General features: G+C 43.8%; 1 protein-coding gene across 1 annotated transcript; it reads right to left on the reverse strand.

The window, feature by feature from the left end:
* Window positions 1-606: 606 nt before the first annotated feature.
* Window positions 607-11,026, reverse strand: fam83c (family with sequence similarity 83 member C). Its single transcript, XM_048608246.1, has 4 exons — window positions 10,450-11,026; window positions 7,336-7,503; window positions 4,804-4,928; window positions 607-717 (listed from the first exon to the last, which is right to left on the reverse strand). The coding sequence occupies exons 1-4, from the start codon at window positions 10,948-10,950 to the stop codon at window positions 621-623; spliced, it is 891 nt and encodes a 296-aa protein (XP_048464203.1). The 5' UTR covers window positions 10,951-11,026; the 3' UTR covers window positions 607-620.
* Between the last annotated feature and the right edge of the window lie 6,081 nt (window positions 11,027-17,107).

Consider the following 17,107-nt stretch of genomic DNA (forward strand, 5'->3'; position numbering starts at 1 on the left):
AGGCTGATACAAATCTTCACTTTTGTGTCCTGTGCTTATCTGCATAGTTCCCATTGCGTATTGTGGAGAAAAACAAAGTAATTAAACTTTATAAAAACTGTCTTCATTTAGCAACAGCCTCTTTTAACAAGTTATTATCAGTTATATATCCATGACAGAATCTCACCTAAAGCAGCTGTAAACAGCTGACTGAAACTGCTCGACTTGCCTGAAATTAGTAGAGCCTTTTAGGTATCTAAGGATAGAGTATGAGTCCTCCACTGAGTGTATTAATTACAAGCAGCACCTTAGGAATTGACTCTTAGATTGACAGTAAGTAATCAATGGCATTTTAGTAAAATGGACAGTCATTCTGTTATAAGGGGTGATTGTAAGCAGTGGACAATATTGCTGAAAATTGCACTTCTCTAAACAGAGTTGATTTTAACTCTGTACATCCACTGATCTGCTCCTCTTACATAACAGCAAGTAAACCCCACTTATAAAAGTACTTTTGTACTGAGTGTACAAAATATGGTAAGTATTTGCATTTTCTTCTGCTTTACCTGATACAAGATGCTGCTTTCAGATCCTTTGATGCATTGCAAAGGTTTATTATTATCTCTTCCTGTGGTCATTTGTCACATGCTGTCTATGGGCACTTGCTGTATACAAACTGATTGCAACATCTGCCATTTTCCAACTGTGTTTGCAATTCTAAAAGATACTTTGGGAAGCCTGGAGGTTATGAAAGACATAAGAATGCCAATTCTTTGTTGTTTAATGGTCAACAAGTGTCTCTCTGAGATATTCTCAAAGTCCACTGAACTTTAACAAACAATTGGCAAAAAGCAGGAACTCACAATGCAATTCAGAGCAGTAAATTGTGAAATAGTTTTCACTTCCATTTCACAAACCGAAGTTAAGCATAGAGAACTGGCTGGAACATGTTAAAACAACACAGCCTTAAATTAACTTACTACCTATACCTGGGAAGTTGGCATCGCCAGCACTACCATAAGATTATGACTATCTCTAAATAGCCTTTGTACCTTCTTCACAACCACACAGAGAAATGCATTCAGTCACCATGACCTCAGGATAAGGGTGGGGTAAGGTGAAGGAAAAACTGTTAATTCATTCAGTTAAAAAGAAGAACAAGATCCCCAGCTGTGAAAAACAAAAGGCCCGAAAGAATCATAGAATCCCTACCGTGTGGAAGCAGGCCATTTGGCCCATTGAGTCCACACTGACCTGCTGAAGAATATCCCTGTAAACTTCTGTTTCCCATGGCTAACACACAGAGCCTGCACATCCGTGGACACAATGGGCCATTCAGTACAGCCAATCCACCTAACATGCACATCTTTGGACTACGGGAGGAAACCCACGCAGACACAGGGAGGGCGATGTGCAAACTCCATAATCGACAGATAGGCTAGACTTGAATCTGGATCCCTGGCACTGAGGCAGCAGTGCTAACCACTGAGCCAGCGTGCCACCCCATAGTAAGAAACCGAGCCTCAAGTTATGTCTTCTGACCAATACTCAGAACATCACCATACAGAGCCAGAAATTCTCATCCTGATTACATCCAGCTTTCCCCAAAATCTGACCATGATCAAGCAGTAATGTCTGGTCAGTGGGTCCGCCGCAGTCAATGGGGTGTATTTCAAATTCAGTAATTTTGTTGCTCCGATTACATTTAAACAGATGTTCTCTCTTGCACCTTCTTGGTATCTTTGTTGAGTTCATTTCTTGGGATAAGGCCAATGTTACTCCTGACACTAATCTATAGAATATGGAGTGCAGCCAATTGCGATTGCAAACCAATCTGATTTGGCAGGGAGGGAAGGGGAAAACAGTTGAAAATGTACTTTTGATACAGTCCACGTGCAGTTCCAAGACTGAGGCTAACCTTCAATGTTGGGGATAAAGATCACAGAACTGAAGTGTGATTTTACAACAACCTACATTTAGCATCTTCAAGGTAGTAAAACATTTTCACAGAAGATTAATTAGACAACTGCTGCAGAGCCAAACGAGAAATTAAGCCAGGTGACCAAAGCTTGGTCAAAAGTAGTATTTCAGGACTTAAAGATTTTAAGACAAGAGCGAAAGAGAGGTTTAAGGAGACAATTCCAGGGGTTTAAGGCCCAGGCAGCTGAAGGCACGATGTGAATAATAATGTGATGGCGGCCTAGTGATATTCTTCCTCGATTTCTAACTCAGACCAAAGGACCGTGGGCTCAAATCAGCTGTTAAAATTTTAATTCAAGTAATTTTTTAAAAAGTCTGGAATTGAAAGTTAGTCTCAGTAATGATACCATGAAATTATTATTGTAGATATCTAATAAAAAAATCTCCTATCTGGTTCTCTATTTCCCTTTAGGGAAGGACATCTGCCATCCCAACCCAATGATGCTTATGCCAGACTCTTTAGTTGTCCTCAGAATAGGCTTGCCAGCTACTCAAGGGCAATTAGGGATGGACAACAAATGCTGGCCTTATCAGTGACAGCCACATCTCTTGAAAGAATAAAAAAGGAAAAACAAACAAGCGATGGCTGTACATGTGTCCTGAGTCAGAAGACTTTTTCTCTCAATGTTAGCTGTACTGGGATATGGGCATTACTTGCTGGGCCAGCATTTATTGCCCGTCCCTAGTTGCCCTTGAGAAGGTGGTGGTGAGCGGCCTTCTTGAATCGCTGCAGTCCACCTGCTGTGGGTTGACCCACAATGCCATTAGGGAGGGAATTCCAGGATTTTGACCCAATGACAGTGAAGGAACGGCGATATATTTCCAAGTCAGGATGGTGAGTGGCTTGTAGGGGAACTTGAAGGTGGTGGTGTTCCCATATATCTGCTGCTCTTGTAGTTCTAGATGGAAGTGGTCATGGGTTTGAAGTGTGACTAGTCTGAGACAGCTCTCCCAACTTTGGTACTAGCACCCAGATGTCAGCAAGGAGGACAGGGCTGTTTCTGCCGTTGTCTTTTCCAGTGTCTAGGTCGATGCCAGGTGATCCATCCAGTTTCATTTCTTTGAGACTTTGTAGCGATTTTATAAGAGGTTTACTTGCCATTGTGTAAGAGGACCAGATCACAGGGTTTAGAGAGCTGTAAGGCTGAAGGACTTTACGGAGATAATGAGGGATTAGGACATATGGAGATTTGAACATGAGGATGATCATTTATTTTTAGAAATTGAAACGTTGTTGGACCTGGAGCCAATGTAAATCATTGAGCACTGGGATGATGAGAGTTAGGACATTGACAACGGAGATTCAGAATCAAAAACAAAGTGCTGGAGAAACTCAGCAGGTCTGGCAGCATCTGTGGACAGAACCAGAGTTAGTACTTGAAGTCCAGTGATCCTTCTTCAAAACCGATAAGTAAAATCCCCATGGGGCTGCTCTCTCCTTACAGAGAGATGACTTGTGGTGGTTTAACCGGAGAGACAACACATCTCAGATGAGAAAGAAGACTGAGAAGGAGAGCCTCTCACAGGAGTCTCAGGCGAAGCAGGAATCAAACCCATACCGTTGGTGTTAGTCTGCATTGCAATCCAACCAGCCAGCTAACGGAGTGAAACCAATTCCTTTAGAGCTAATAGGAGCTTGGAAAAAGTGATATGTATACCGATGATAGGACGTGGTTGGGGTTAAAGGATTGTGGAGATGGAGCCCAAAGAGCGAGAAAAAAAAATTAGGCGGACAAAGGGATGGTTAACAGTTAGCCAGTGAAGGAGATACACTCAATGGGGACAGTAAGTGGGTGAAAATGTGTTGGCTATGCTGAAAGTAGCCCATTTCATGACAAGCCTGGTGTGTGGAGGTTGGGTAAGGACTTGGAAGAAGGTGCTCAGGCCCTAAAATTATTGAACTCGATATTGAGTTTACATTAGTACCAAGGAGACTGCAGAGCTCCCAAGCAGGAAATGAGGTGCTGTTCTTCCAGCTTGCGTGGAGCTTCGCTGGAACACTGCAGCAAGCCTGAGACAGATGTTGGCCAGGAAACCGGAAGCTCGAGATCATTTCTGGGGACAAAGTGTAGGTGTTCTGCAAAGCAGTCGCCCAGCCTGCATTTCATCTCCCCAGTGTAGAGGAGACCACATTGTGAGCAACAAACACAGTAGACTAGATTGAGCAAAGTGCAGTAAAGTGCTGCTTCACCTTGGATAGTGAGGAAGGAGGAAGTATATGGGCAAGTGTGGTATAAGTATGTACATGTATAAGCGTTGCATCTTTTGTGATTGCTGGGCAAGGTGCTGTGGGGGTGTGGGGAGGTGTTGGGAATGGAGGAGGAGTGGACCAGGGAGTACCAGAGGAAATGATCCCTGCGAAAGGCTGACAAGGGAGGTAGGGGAAATGTGTATCTGGTGGTGGCATCTCACTGGAGGTGGCAGAAATAGTGGCTTAAGATCCTTTGGATGCTGATGCTGTTTAGGTGAAAAGTGAGGATGGGGGTTCCCTGTTGCTGTTGTAGGAGGGAATAGAAAGGGTGACGGCCAAAGTGCGGGAAATGGGCTGGACACAGCTAAGGGCCCTATGAAGCACGATGGTGGGGAATCCTTGGTTGAGGTTAAAAGGTGGATGTTTCTGAGGCTCCCCTGCGGAAGGTGACATCATCAGAACAGATGTGACAGAGATGGAGGAACTGGGAGAATGGAATGGAGACTTTACTGGAAGGAGATTTGGATAAGCTGTCTCCTGGAACATAGAAGGTGGAAGGCTGGCTAAGACAGCAGTTGGGAAGAAGGCACACAGAGAGATCAATAGGGCAATAATTGGAAGTGCTCAGTGTAAATGGTGTGCTCAATATTTACCTGTATGAACCTGCCACCACTTGTTCCAGGTCAATTATCATGAACTTCTCCAGGACTTGGCCACTAAACTTCTTCCCAGACTTTGTGCAGTATGTGTCTCCCACCACGCTCCTGATCCGCATGTTCTAGAAAGGGAAAATATACTGCATATAAGCATGTGGGGGATGACTCAGGCTGTAAAACTGATCTTCTGGTGCTTAAGTTGAACTTCAAAGCATAACCTAGATTGTAATTATCTGGTAGAGTGGAGCAAACTCAACATCACTGAATGTGAAGAAACCCACTGAGATGAGTCCAGGTCTGGTAGAAATCCAAAGGTTTTTACATTAGTACCAAAGATCCTGAAAAAATATTTACTATTTAAGACCACGTTCTAGTGTTTTGATTTGATCAACATCACAATCTAATTTTTAATCCAAGCCAATCAGTGTTTCTGAGTTTCCTGATCTGCCATTGGAGCAGCCAATGATGAGATGTTAAATACCCATACAGTACTGATGGGCATCAGATGCTAGCCCTCCAAACGGTGGGGATTTCCTCAGTACCCTGATTGCTTTGTCTGCCCTACAGTGCTTCCCAAACCACCCACAGCAATCTGAGGAACAGCCCCAAATAGGCTCATTGTAGACCTGACTCAAACATTGTAAAATGTTGAAACTCTCAAATGGCATGCTGAATGTGATTGAAACCTGTTTTACTGGGATGTGCGTTCCTTGTGCTACAGGATCTAAAAGGAATCTCCAATATTTGTGTTGTTTTGTTGTGGGGAAGGCAGAATAATCATATGGATAAAGGAAATATGGACATCACTCCACTCATGGATAGTAGGAACTGCCAATGCTGGAGAATCTGAGATAACAAGGTGTAGAGCTGGATGAACACAGGAGGCTAAGCAGCATCAGAGGAGCAGGAAAGCTGACGTTTCGGGTCCGGACCCTTCTTCAGAAATCCACTCACGGTGAGTGTTCATGGGGTGTGATGGGGAGAAAAGAGATGTTTTCTAACACAAGGAAAAAAGTGCCCATTCTTCTCCATACTTAATGGGTTCACAAAATCGGAAAAGTTCAAGACTTTGAATTATGCAATCTCCAGATTGCAATTTTGTTAGCAACTCTTTATTAAATGCTTAGAATGAGCCTAATACAATGGGTGTAGAATAGAACGGTTATATCAAAAGTATAGCCAGATGCCAACCATTGAGAATTGTCCAAGGATCATGATTTCAGATACACTTTGGGGGACATTGATCAGGTAACAGAAGTCAAAGATTCCTGGTTGGCTGCTCTCAATGCCAGTAGGGAAATGAACAAGTCACCTTTCATAGGGTTGTACTAATCTCACTTTGGCATTCTCAATGCAAGATGCATTCCCCTGATGCACCACAACTCTAGGCACGAATCCATTCCCATCCGGGTGACAGAATCAGGGAATGGTTATGACAATAAAAAGCAGACTTTACAGCCACTGAGTCAGTGCTGGCTCTCTCCAAGAACAACTCACCTCGTCCATTCGTAGTCCCATTCCCCTACCTTCTCCCCACGGTTTTCCTCATTACATGATAGAACAGGCTCGAGGGATTGAATAGCTTCCTAGTTTTCTTGTTTTCATGAGAACAGAGGAAAAAGGAAGAGTAGGCCATTCAGCCCTTTGAATCTGCTCTATCATTCAATCAGGTTATGTGATCCTTGACCTGAACACCATGTCACTTGATCTCTAATATCTAGAAATACCAAGGAAACGGCCACACAAGTAGATAGTGTGTTAAAGAAGGCATATGGCACACTTGCCTTTATCAGTCGAGGAATTGAGTACAAGAGTCAGGATGTCATGTTGCAGCTTTAGAAGACTTTGGTTAGGCCACACTTGAGTACTGTTTCAATTCTGGTCACCACATTACAGGAAGGATGTGGAGGCTTTGGAGAGGGTGTAGAAGGGGTTTACCAGGATGCTGCCTGGATTAGAGGGTATGAGCTATAAGGAGGGGTTAGAAAAACTACGTTGTTTTCTCTGGAGGGCGCAGGCTGACGGGAGACTTGTAAGAAGTCCATAAAATTACAAGATAGGATTGACAATCAGAATCTATTTCCCCCAGAGTTGAAATGTCTAATACTAAGGGGCATGCATTTAAGGTGAGAGGTGCAAGTTTTTTTTTTAGAAACACTGAGTGGTACGTGTCTGGAACATGCTGCCAGGGTGATGGTAGCAGTAGATACAATAGGGGCGTTTAAAGGACTTTTAGATAAGCTTGTGAATATACAAGGAATGGAGGGATATGGACCAAGGCCAGGCAGAAGGGATTAGTTTAATTTGGTGTCATGTTCAACACAACATCAGCATAACTGAGCAGTCATTGGCAAATGGGACAGTCCTCTGGCAAAGGGAACTTTGGGGGTAATACTATCCAAAGATTCTGCAGCCACCATATGGTGTGCCCTGAGACAATAGGTACCTGCTACAACAGAAGCTGGTCATATTAAGAAAAAAATCACCATTTCCTGTTGACGTGAGATTGAATAAGCAACAAAAACTTACCATCACGTGATCTTTTTGAATGTCAAGCTCGTCACACATTAGCATAAAGTGTTCCAGGTTAGTTTCTTCCAGAAGTAGGTAGACGGGCACTCCCCGTTTAGCAGAAGCTTCCAACAAGTCACAAAATATGTCAACATCAGTGAACAGATCCATCATAATCGCAATGAGCTGCAAAGAAAAGAGGACACGAACAATCAAAAATTTCATTCTTCTTTCCTTTTACAAAAATTAAATTCCAGAAGGATTTGTTGAAAACACAATAACAAAGAAACAAACACTTTATGCCGCATGAAGGCAGTTCCAACATTGGAATTTTAACAGCAGTTTTTGAACAGCTTCAAACTTTCTCCCTGGATTTGAAATGGCAGAGGGAGCATCAGGAGATAATTAGCTTGCATGAAAGCAACTGCATGGAACAATGGAAGAGCAGCAATTAATTTAAATTGCTTGAGATGATAGATGGCAAACCATTTTAAAAACTGTTTAGGGAATTTTATATTTGAGACAGATCAGATCATAGATTGTCACAATGCAGAAACTGACCATCAGTCCCTTACTTCACTTGAGCTGCCTTATTCTATTGGTTGCCATATCCCATAATATTTCTCTCTGCCAGGCAATTATCTAATTCCCATGACAACGATATAGGGCCACTGATCCAGCAACGTTCTGAGACAGAGTATTCCACATTCAATCATTCTCCGAATAAGAGTTCTTATTTTAAAATAACTTTCCATTTAATACTTTGACTATTTCTCGATCTTCTCATTTCAGCTGTGTCTGCCACTGAAACTATCAGTCACGCCTGTGCTCAAGTCATGGAGCATTCGAGCTGTCTACTATTGTTCACTCCATAAGTGATAATTTACCTAAGTCCCTACTGCCAATATTCCACCGTTCACTCTCGTCCTTGGGCTGAATACTTGTCACTAAATGGATATGGTAAGCCTGCAATTAGATTGAGGGACGTAAGAGGGCAACGTGTACAATGGAGAAAAGTTGCATTTGTAATGTTCTTAGATAGTTTGTGAACAAAGTATATTTTTACAAAAACAAAAAGGTAAGAATCCCTAGGAGGCGAAAGAACCATTGAGACTCCTTTTTGCCTCAGATTCTTCCAAGATTTGCCTCAGTAGCCAAAGTAATTTGCTCTGGCTCTGGGACAATTGACCCTTTGACCCCTTTCACAGTCATGTCAGACCACCTGCAGGTCCTGTGATAGGAGTCAGAGAGGTCAGGACACACACCAAAAACTGGGAGAAATGAAAAGGCAACCTCAGAGATGTGAGCATGTGGCAGTGATGTTTCTGTCGTGATTGCAGGGAAATGGTCCCCAGGTTCAAGGTCTCCTCACCTGCTCAGGTTCGATATGTTCCTGGGGTGGGAAAAATGGATCTGGCCTCGTTGGCATGGAATGTGGTTGTCACTGGAAGTCACTCAATTCGAGGGCAATTCTGGATGGGCAACAAATTGCCAGCATTGCTGACATCCCATGAAAGAATATATTACTTTTAAAAAAGCAAGAAACTGGAATCAGAGTAAAACTACACAGGATGTATTTTAATTTTTTGCAACAATACATTTATTCACAAATATCTATAAGCACATTACTAACCGTTTTAAAGAGGATGTTATGGAAAATACAATAAAATTCTATGTTGAGCACTTGAGCACTTTGCACTCTTAGATATCTCAATCCCATTGCAAAATTGTAACATGAACTAATTGTGACATTCAATACAAGGAAACAACCGAGGAGTTCTGTAAGTTACTAGCCCTGATAGACAGGCAATATGTTTAACATAATGCCAACACACATACAGGCAATCTACACATTTACATTCTTCAGTTAAGCATCATTTAAGTAGCATGAGATGCTTACAGTACCATGTTTAACCAATTCAACTGCATTGCACATTTCTGTAGTGCTGCATTCAAGTTGTACTATAAAATGAATTGATAAATATATGAATTAAACATAAATTGAAAATAAGAGTGAAGACACGGGGTGTTGATCAGATTGGGAAGCTGGGCAATTGGATTGTGAGGGAACGATGGGAGGGAAAACTCAGCAACTAGTTTCTGTTCTGGCTGCACAGCAGGTCCTGGGATGACATTTCACTTAACAAACAAGAAGTAAACACCTTGGACAGGAACATCAGCTGTTTGTAAAGGAGTCAACTAAAAGAAACACAACTAATGTCTCTGTACATCTCTGGGAAGGACTGAAGCAGATACGTGGCTATTTCTACAAATATATGAACAACGGTAGGCCACTCACCCCTTTGGGCCCTGCTTCACCATTCAATAAAATAGCAGCTGATCAGATTTTAACCTCAGTTCTACATTCCTGCATACCCCTGAGAATATTCACCCTCTTCGTCATCAACAATCTACCACTGCCTTTAAAAATCTCGATTCTGCAATCCACTGTCTTTGGAGAAAGGGAGCAGCTTATTCTGCTGTAATGTCTCCGTTCTGTTTATGTCTACGTTGACAGTCACCTCACCTGACGAAGGAGCAGCATTACGAAAGTTTGTGATTTTAAATAAACCTGTGGGACTATAAGCTGGTGTCATGTGATTTCTGACCATGTTGTCAGTGGTGAGATGTTATATTGAACACTGGGCACATTCTGAGCACATGTTCGATCCTGGGGTCCATCCACATTAGTTGAGGTGCTTCAGTTACACAAACAGATTGGAAACTATTTCATTCACCGCAAAAGCTGAAGGAAGGGTTTAACAGAAATGGTCAAAATCCTACATCCTGATAGATCAGATTGCAAGCAACTGTTTCCTGTGAGACGGCAGTCAGTGACCAGAGGGCAGAGAGAGTTAAGGTGATTGGCAGAGAACCACAGCAGAGAGGAGAATGCTTTTGATGCATGGATTCAGAATGTGCTGCCTCAAAAGGGAAGTAAAAGAAAATCCAACCATCACCTCCCAAAGGCAATTGGATAAATACTTGCTAAAATGTGCAGGGTTAGGGAGAAAGGGCAGGGGAGTGGGATTAATTGGATGGGGCTTACATAGGCTAGGCTAATATCTGCACCCAACCCTCAGTTATGACAGGGGTAAAAGCTCACTTGAGGTGATTAGACAGTGCACCTACCGACTTGGCCTCGCTGAACAACTGGCGTATGGTGTCCTTGATGCTGTGAGTCTTGTCCCTTTGGAAGATGACCTGAGTGTCTGAGGGCAGGGAGGCACAGGATTGACCTTTGGACCAGCCTAGGTCCAGCACTGGAGCCTCGGAGTCGGACTGCATGGGGAAGTAGGTGCCCGAGGTCAGCTCCGACTGCGTGTCCCCGGCTTCCCAGTCACTGTGGCTGGGCTCGGCCAGCCTGGCCACTCCACCCCTCTGACTGATGTAGGCGATCTCCAGCTTGGAGAGGAAGCCCAGCTCCCTCTCGCCAGCCAGTGCCCGCTTGTAGGCGGCGAGGCCGGACTCCAGCAAGGCGTCTGTAGCCAGCCTGGCCACTTCACTGTGACTGAGCTCCAGGCCGGAGCTCTGCCTCCAGGGACACTTCACCTCTTCCAGCCTCTGAGCCAGTTTCCCTAACGGCTTGCGGCAGTTGCCTTTGTACAGCAAATTTCCATTTGCAGGCATCATCTTTTTTAAGAAAAACTCTCCTTCCAGGGAACCTGTTTGGCCACTCCACCTCAGTGTTGGAGCTGTTTGCACTGCCTATGACACGTAGAGCACAAAACAGCTCATTCTCCCAGAGGCTGAAACTTATACACAGCCACACCTCCCACCTGTTAACCTGCCTGCCAACCGGATCTGTACACAGCTGTTCAAAATTCCTCCCGGCGCAGCATTTACTCTTCCTTCAAGTCTTGGGAGGAATGCAAACAGAGATTGCTGCAGAAACTCGGCAGCAGAGAAAACAGAGTTAATGTTTCGAGTCTACTGAGCCTTCTTCAGAACTAATCACATTATATCTGCTGTCCATTTCTCTTACATCTCTTCCACCCCCCTAGCAGATTGGTGTTGGTGTTTTGTTTACTTTGCACCTAGTAGAAAGGATCCTTAGAACAGGTAACAAGTCTTTGAATGTATTCTTGCAAAAGCCAAGGTTACGAGGTTATATTGCCAAGTGCAGGAAATAGGATGAGAATAGTTAGGGATAACAAGGTGTAGAGCTGGATGAACACAGCAGGCCAAGCAGCATCATAGGAGCAGGAAAACTGACGTTTTGGGTTTGACTGGCACAGACTCAATGGGCTGAACGGCCTTATTCTGTGTTGTGGACCACTTTGACTCTATGACCAACTCTCTCTCTCTCACATCCCATTTTACATCTCTCCACTATTAACAACCCTTTTGTCTTCTGCACTGACTATCTTCATCATCTGCCCTCTTGCTTTTCCTCTACCTCCTGCCAAAAGTATATAAAAAAAAATTTCCAACACCTTTCACTTCTGAGGACTTGAACGTTAACTCGGTTTCTCCCTCCACAGAATTTCTCTATACTTGTTCCGATATGGCTACTCTCCTGATCCGTAGGACATTTTGCATTCCCCACATCATTCACTTCTCCATCACACCAACAATGATGATGCAACTTCAGCTGCCCAGGTCTAAACCTCAGGGTTTCCCTCCCTAAATCTCTCTTCCTTTAACATACTCCTACTCCTAATCAAACTTTTGGATCACCTGCCCAAATGTCTCCTCTAATTCAGTTTCAATTTTTTCTGTCAGATTTTGCTCCTGTGAAGCATCTTGGGATGGTTAAGGTGCTGTATAAGTGCAAGTGTTTAAGGTCTATTGCAAAGGTCACAGCATCAAACTCCAGTGTGGCAAAGTGTGAGGCTGAATTTAATTTTTAGCTTCTGAGGAAGGGTCACTCGACCCGAAATATTAATTCTGATCTCCCTGACCTGCTGGGCTTTTCCAGCAATTTCTCTTTTTTGTCTATAATTTCTGGGTGAATGATTCCTGCTGTGCCTCCTGTTGAGGTCACAACCATCATAAACATAGAAACATAGAAGATAGGAGCAGGAGGAGGCCATTCGGCCCCTCGAGCCTGCTCCGTCATTATTCATGATCATGGCTGATCGTCCAACTCAATAGCCTAATCCTGTTTTCTCTCCATAACTTTTGATCCCATTCGCCCCAAGTGCTATATCTAGCTGCCTCTTGAATATATTCAATGTTTTGACATCAACTACTCCCTGTCATAATGAATTCCACAGGCTCACCACTCTTTGGGTGAAAAAATGTCTCCTCATCTCCATCCTAAATGGTCTACCCTGAATCCTCATACTGTGACCCCTGGTTCTGGACACACCATCGGGAATATCCTCCCTGCATCTACCCTGTCCAGCCCTGTTAGCAGTTTATAAGTCTCTATGAGATCCTCCCTCATTCGTCTGAACTCTAGCAAAAACAATCCCAACCTAGTCAATCTCTCCTCATACGTCAGACCCACCATCCCCGGAATCAGCCTGGTAAACCTTCACTGCATTCCCTCAAGAGCAAGAGCATCCTTCCTCAGAAAAGGAGACAAAAACAGTGTTCAATATTCTAGGTGTGGCGTCACCAAAGCCCTGTATAACTGCAACAACACATCCCTGCTCCTGTACTCAAAACTTCTCGCAATGAAGGCCAACATACCATTTGCCTTCTTTACCACCTGCTGCACCTACATGCTTACCTTCAGCGACTTTGCACAAGGACACCCAGGTCCCATTGCACACTCCCCTCTCCCAATTTACAGCCATTCAGGTAGTAATCTGCCTTCTTGTTTTTACTTCTGAAGTGAATAACCTCACGTTTATCCAAATTATACTGCATCTGCCATTGATTTGCTCACTCACCCAACTTGTCAAGATCATGCTGAAGGATCTCTGCATCCTCATCACAGTTCACCCTCCTACCCAACTCGGTATCAGCTGCAAGCTTGGAGATGTTACATTTCGTTCCCTCATCCAAATCATTAATATATGTTGTGAATAGCTGGGGTCCCAGCACCAATCCCTGTGGCACCCCTCTAGTTACTGCCTGCCAATTTGAAAAGAACCCATTAATTCCTACTCTTTGTTTCCTCTCTACTAATCAGTTTTCTATCCACCTCAATACACTTCCCCCAATCCCATGCACGTTAATTCTGCACAATAATCTCTTATGCCGGTCTTTTGACAAACGCTTGCTGGAAGTCCAAATATACCACATTGACTGACTGCCCCTTGTCAACTCTACTAGTTGCATCTTCATGGAATTCCAACAGATTTGTCAAGCAGGATTTCCCCTTCATAAATCCATGCTGACTCTGTCTGACCCTGCCACTGCTTTCTAAATGATCCGCTACAAAATCCTTGATAATGGATTCGAGAATTTTCCCAACTACTGATGTTAGGCTTCGTCCGATGTCCGGCTGATCTGGTTCATTCCTCGAAACAGGAAATGGCTCCGTGTACTGGACACAGTGAAGGCTGTGAGCCCTGATAATATCCCAGTGAAATAGTGAAGGCCTGTGCTATTGCCACTCTCCGAACACTATTGTTCCAGTACTGCTTTGGTCTGGCATCTACCAGAAAACATGAACAGTTACCCAACTAGATCCCACAGAAAAGGATGAATAAAAAGCCTCCAACTACTGTCATACCAACTGCCTCCCAATTATCAGAGAGGCTCTGGAAGGAGTTATCAATTATTTTCATGAACATTTAGTTTGGATTATATAGGATTCACAGCAAAACTCACCTGTGTCAGTGTTTCTATTCTTTCTCTGCTTAAAGTCAGATCCCTGGTTCAATATCTGCTGCTGATTCACCCTGAGCCATTTTCTCTGCAGTTTTAGTTGGTTCCCACTTTCAGGCACAGGTCCCAATGTTACCTCAGCCAGAGCCAAGCCCACCCTGACAGCATGATCCCAAACTACCCCTTTACCTAATCGGGTTAAGCAGCTCCCATGTCACTTTTATGCTCTATGTAAGTTTCTTCTCAAGCTACTTCATCTCTTGCACCCATAATTTTTGCGTTCATCACAGCAAAGACGAAAGAACTGAATGCCAGAGGACAGGTGAGAATAGCTGCCCTTAGCTTGGCTGGTTAGTTTGCAACATAATGTGGTGCCAACAGCATGGGTTCAATTCTCACCCCAGCTGAGGTTACTATGAGGGTCTCTTCTTCCTGACCTCTCCCTTTGTCTGGGGTACGCTGACTTTCAGATTAAATGACCACCAGTTGTCTCTCTCTAACAAGAGAACAGCCCTGTGGTCTGGTAGAACTATGGAGGCTTTACCTTTTATTAAAGCAATAGTCAGCTAAAGATTGCACTGGCAGTGTCAACTTTGATTTTACACTCAAGTCTCTGGAGTGGGATTTGGATTGATAACATTCTTTTTTTGATTTGATTTGATTTGATTCATTGTCATGTGTACCTACGTACAGTGAAAATCTTTGTTTGTGAGCAGTATAGGCAAATCATAGTGAGCAAGGACATACAGATCATAGGGTGAAAAAAGACTTGGACAGATTACACCGTCCAGGACATACGCGAGGCAAGATCAACAGTAACAAGATCAGCATTATTTGAAGTTAGAGAGTCCATTCATCAGTCTAACAACGGCAGGGAAAGAAACTCTTCCTGAACCTGCCGGTGCGTGTGTTCAGGCTTCTGTATCTTCTGCCTGATGGAAGAGGTTGTAGGAGAGCATTACCAGGGTGGAAAGGGTCTTTGATGATGTTGGCGGCCTTTCCATGGCAGCGAGCTGTGTAAATGGAGTCTATGGTTGGGAGGGTGGCTTTTGTGATGGTTTGGGCTGTGCACTCAACCTTCTGTAGTTTCTTACGGTCCTGGGCAGAGCAGTTGCCGTACCAGGCCATTATGCACCCAGACAGTATGCTTTCAGTGGTGCATCTGTAGAAGTTGGTGAGGGTCCTTATGGACGTTCCAAATTTCCTGAGCCACCTGAGGAAGAAGAGGCATTGTTATGTCTTCATTGACCGTTTCATCTATGTGGGAAGTCCAGCACAAGTTGTCGGTTATCGTCATTCCTAGGAATTTGATGGTCTCAACCCCCGCTCCATTGATGTCAATTATCAATTCTTTAGTTTTGCTGACATTTAGAGAGAGGTTGTCTTCATTGCACCGTGTCGTCGTTGTTAGATATCCATCCCACTATGGTGGTGTTGTCAGCAAACGTGTAGACGTTCATTCAGAATTTGGCTACATGGTTGTGAGTGTACAGGGAGTATAGTAGGGGGCTGAGAACGCATCCTTGGGGGGGCTCCAGTGTTAAGTGTTATCGTGGAGGAGGTGCAGTTATCTATCTTCACTGATTGCGGTCTGTGGGACAGAAACTGAGGAGCCAATTGCAGAGGCAACTGCAGCTGTATTCTACCTCCAAGTCGAGAATACTAACCAGCGAACCACAGCAGGCTACTGAAATTAGGCTGAAACCAATTGAAACAAACCTAATCGTTGGAAATTTGGACGGGAAAGTCATAGACACAACACATTATTCTTGACTGGAAATTTGAGAGTGCTAGATTCTGAGCCAATTAGATTCCCAAATTAGAGTGTCACACCAGTAGGGGAGGTGATGGAATAATGGTGGTGTCACTAGACAAATAATCCCAAAGTCCAAGCTGCTGATATGGTTCAAATCTCGTTATGTTAGCTGGTAGAATTTAAATTCCAATAACAAACTTGGAAGTTAAGAAGATAAACCAGTCTTAATAATGGTAGCCATTAAATCATCATTTATTCTGATTCCACGCACACAGCTGAATTGCACTCCGAAATGGCCTAGCAAGCTACTCTGTTATAGATAGGTAACAAATGCTGGTCTTGCCAAGGATGCCCACATTCCATCAAAGAATAATGGAAAATGAAATACTTATATTATGAACTGTCTTTTCTTTAAGGGGTATAAGTCCATTATTTAACTTGCAGTTTTGTTGCTAACCTTTATTTTCAATATATTGCAACAGGGGAGGTGATGGCCTAGTCATGTTATTGCTGGACTGTTAATCCAGAGACCCTGGTAATGTTCTGGGGATGCGGGTTTGAATCCTGCCATGGCGGACGGTGGAATTTGAATCTAATAAATATCTGGAACTAAGAGTCTAATGCTGACCATGATTTCGTTGTTGATATTCGGGGAAAAGCCCATCTGGTTCACTCATGCCCTTTAGGGAAGGAAACTGCCATCCGAAGAGCAGGAAAGTCAACGTTTCAGGCCAAAATCTTTTGTCAGGATTGGGGAGGGGTAGGGGAGTGCAGAAATCATTAGAAGGCTGAGGTGGGTCTGGGGGGGAAGGGTAGGAGAGATGGTGATAGGTGGATGCAAGTAGGAGGTTATTGTGATTGGTCCATGGGAAGGGTGGAGCGGATAGGTGAGTAGGAAGATGGACAGGTTAGGTTAGCTCATTGAGATGAGGGGGAGGGCTGGACATGGGATAAGGCTGAGAGATTTTTAAGTTGATGAAGTTAATGCTGAGACCATTGGGCCACCTATCACCATCTCTCCTACCCTTCTCCCAACACCATTCCCCTCCCCATCCCTGACAAAGGGTTTTGGCCTGAAACACAACATACCTGCTCCGCTTTTCCAGCCTCACACCTACAGACTCTGACTTCCAGCATCTGCAGTCCTTACTGTCTCCAATTTTCCCTGGAGTCATTATTTTTTCCCCCTTGTCCAACAGCAAGTCTTTACTCAAACACACAAAACCACAAATAAAAGCAGAAATTGCTGGAAAAGCCAGCAGGTCTGGCAGCATCTGTGGAGAGAAATCAGAGTTAACATTTTGGATT

Source organism: Rhincodon typus, chromosome 19 (assembly GCF_021869965.1).
Source record: "Rhincodon typus isolate 14 chromosome 19, sRhiTyp1.1, whole genome shotgun sequence".
NCBI lineage: Eukaryota > Metazoa > Chordata > Chondrichthyes > Orectolobiformes > Rhincodontidae > Rhincodon > Rhincodon typus.

Excerpts from the sequence above, each read along its gene's own strand:
- fam83c (XM_048608246.1), bottom strand. The coding sequence starts at position 10,950 with ATGATGCCTGCAAATGGAAATTTGCTGTACAAAGGCAACTGCCGCAAG. Across the intron at positions 7,504-10,449 it reads TGTTCAGCGAGGCCAAGTCG|CTCATTGCGATTATGATGGA; the intron begins GTAGGTGCACTG and ends TTTTCTTTGCAG. Across the intron at positions 718-4,803 it reads GTGGTGGCAGGTTCATACAG|GCTTCCCAAAGTATCTTTTA; the intron begins GTAAATATTGAG and ends CATAACCTCCAG.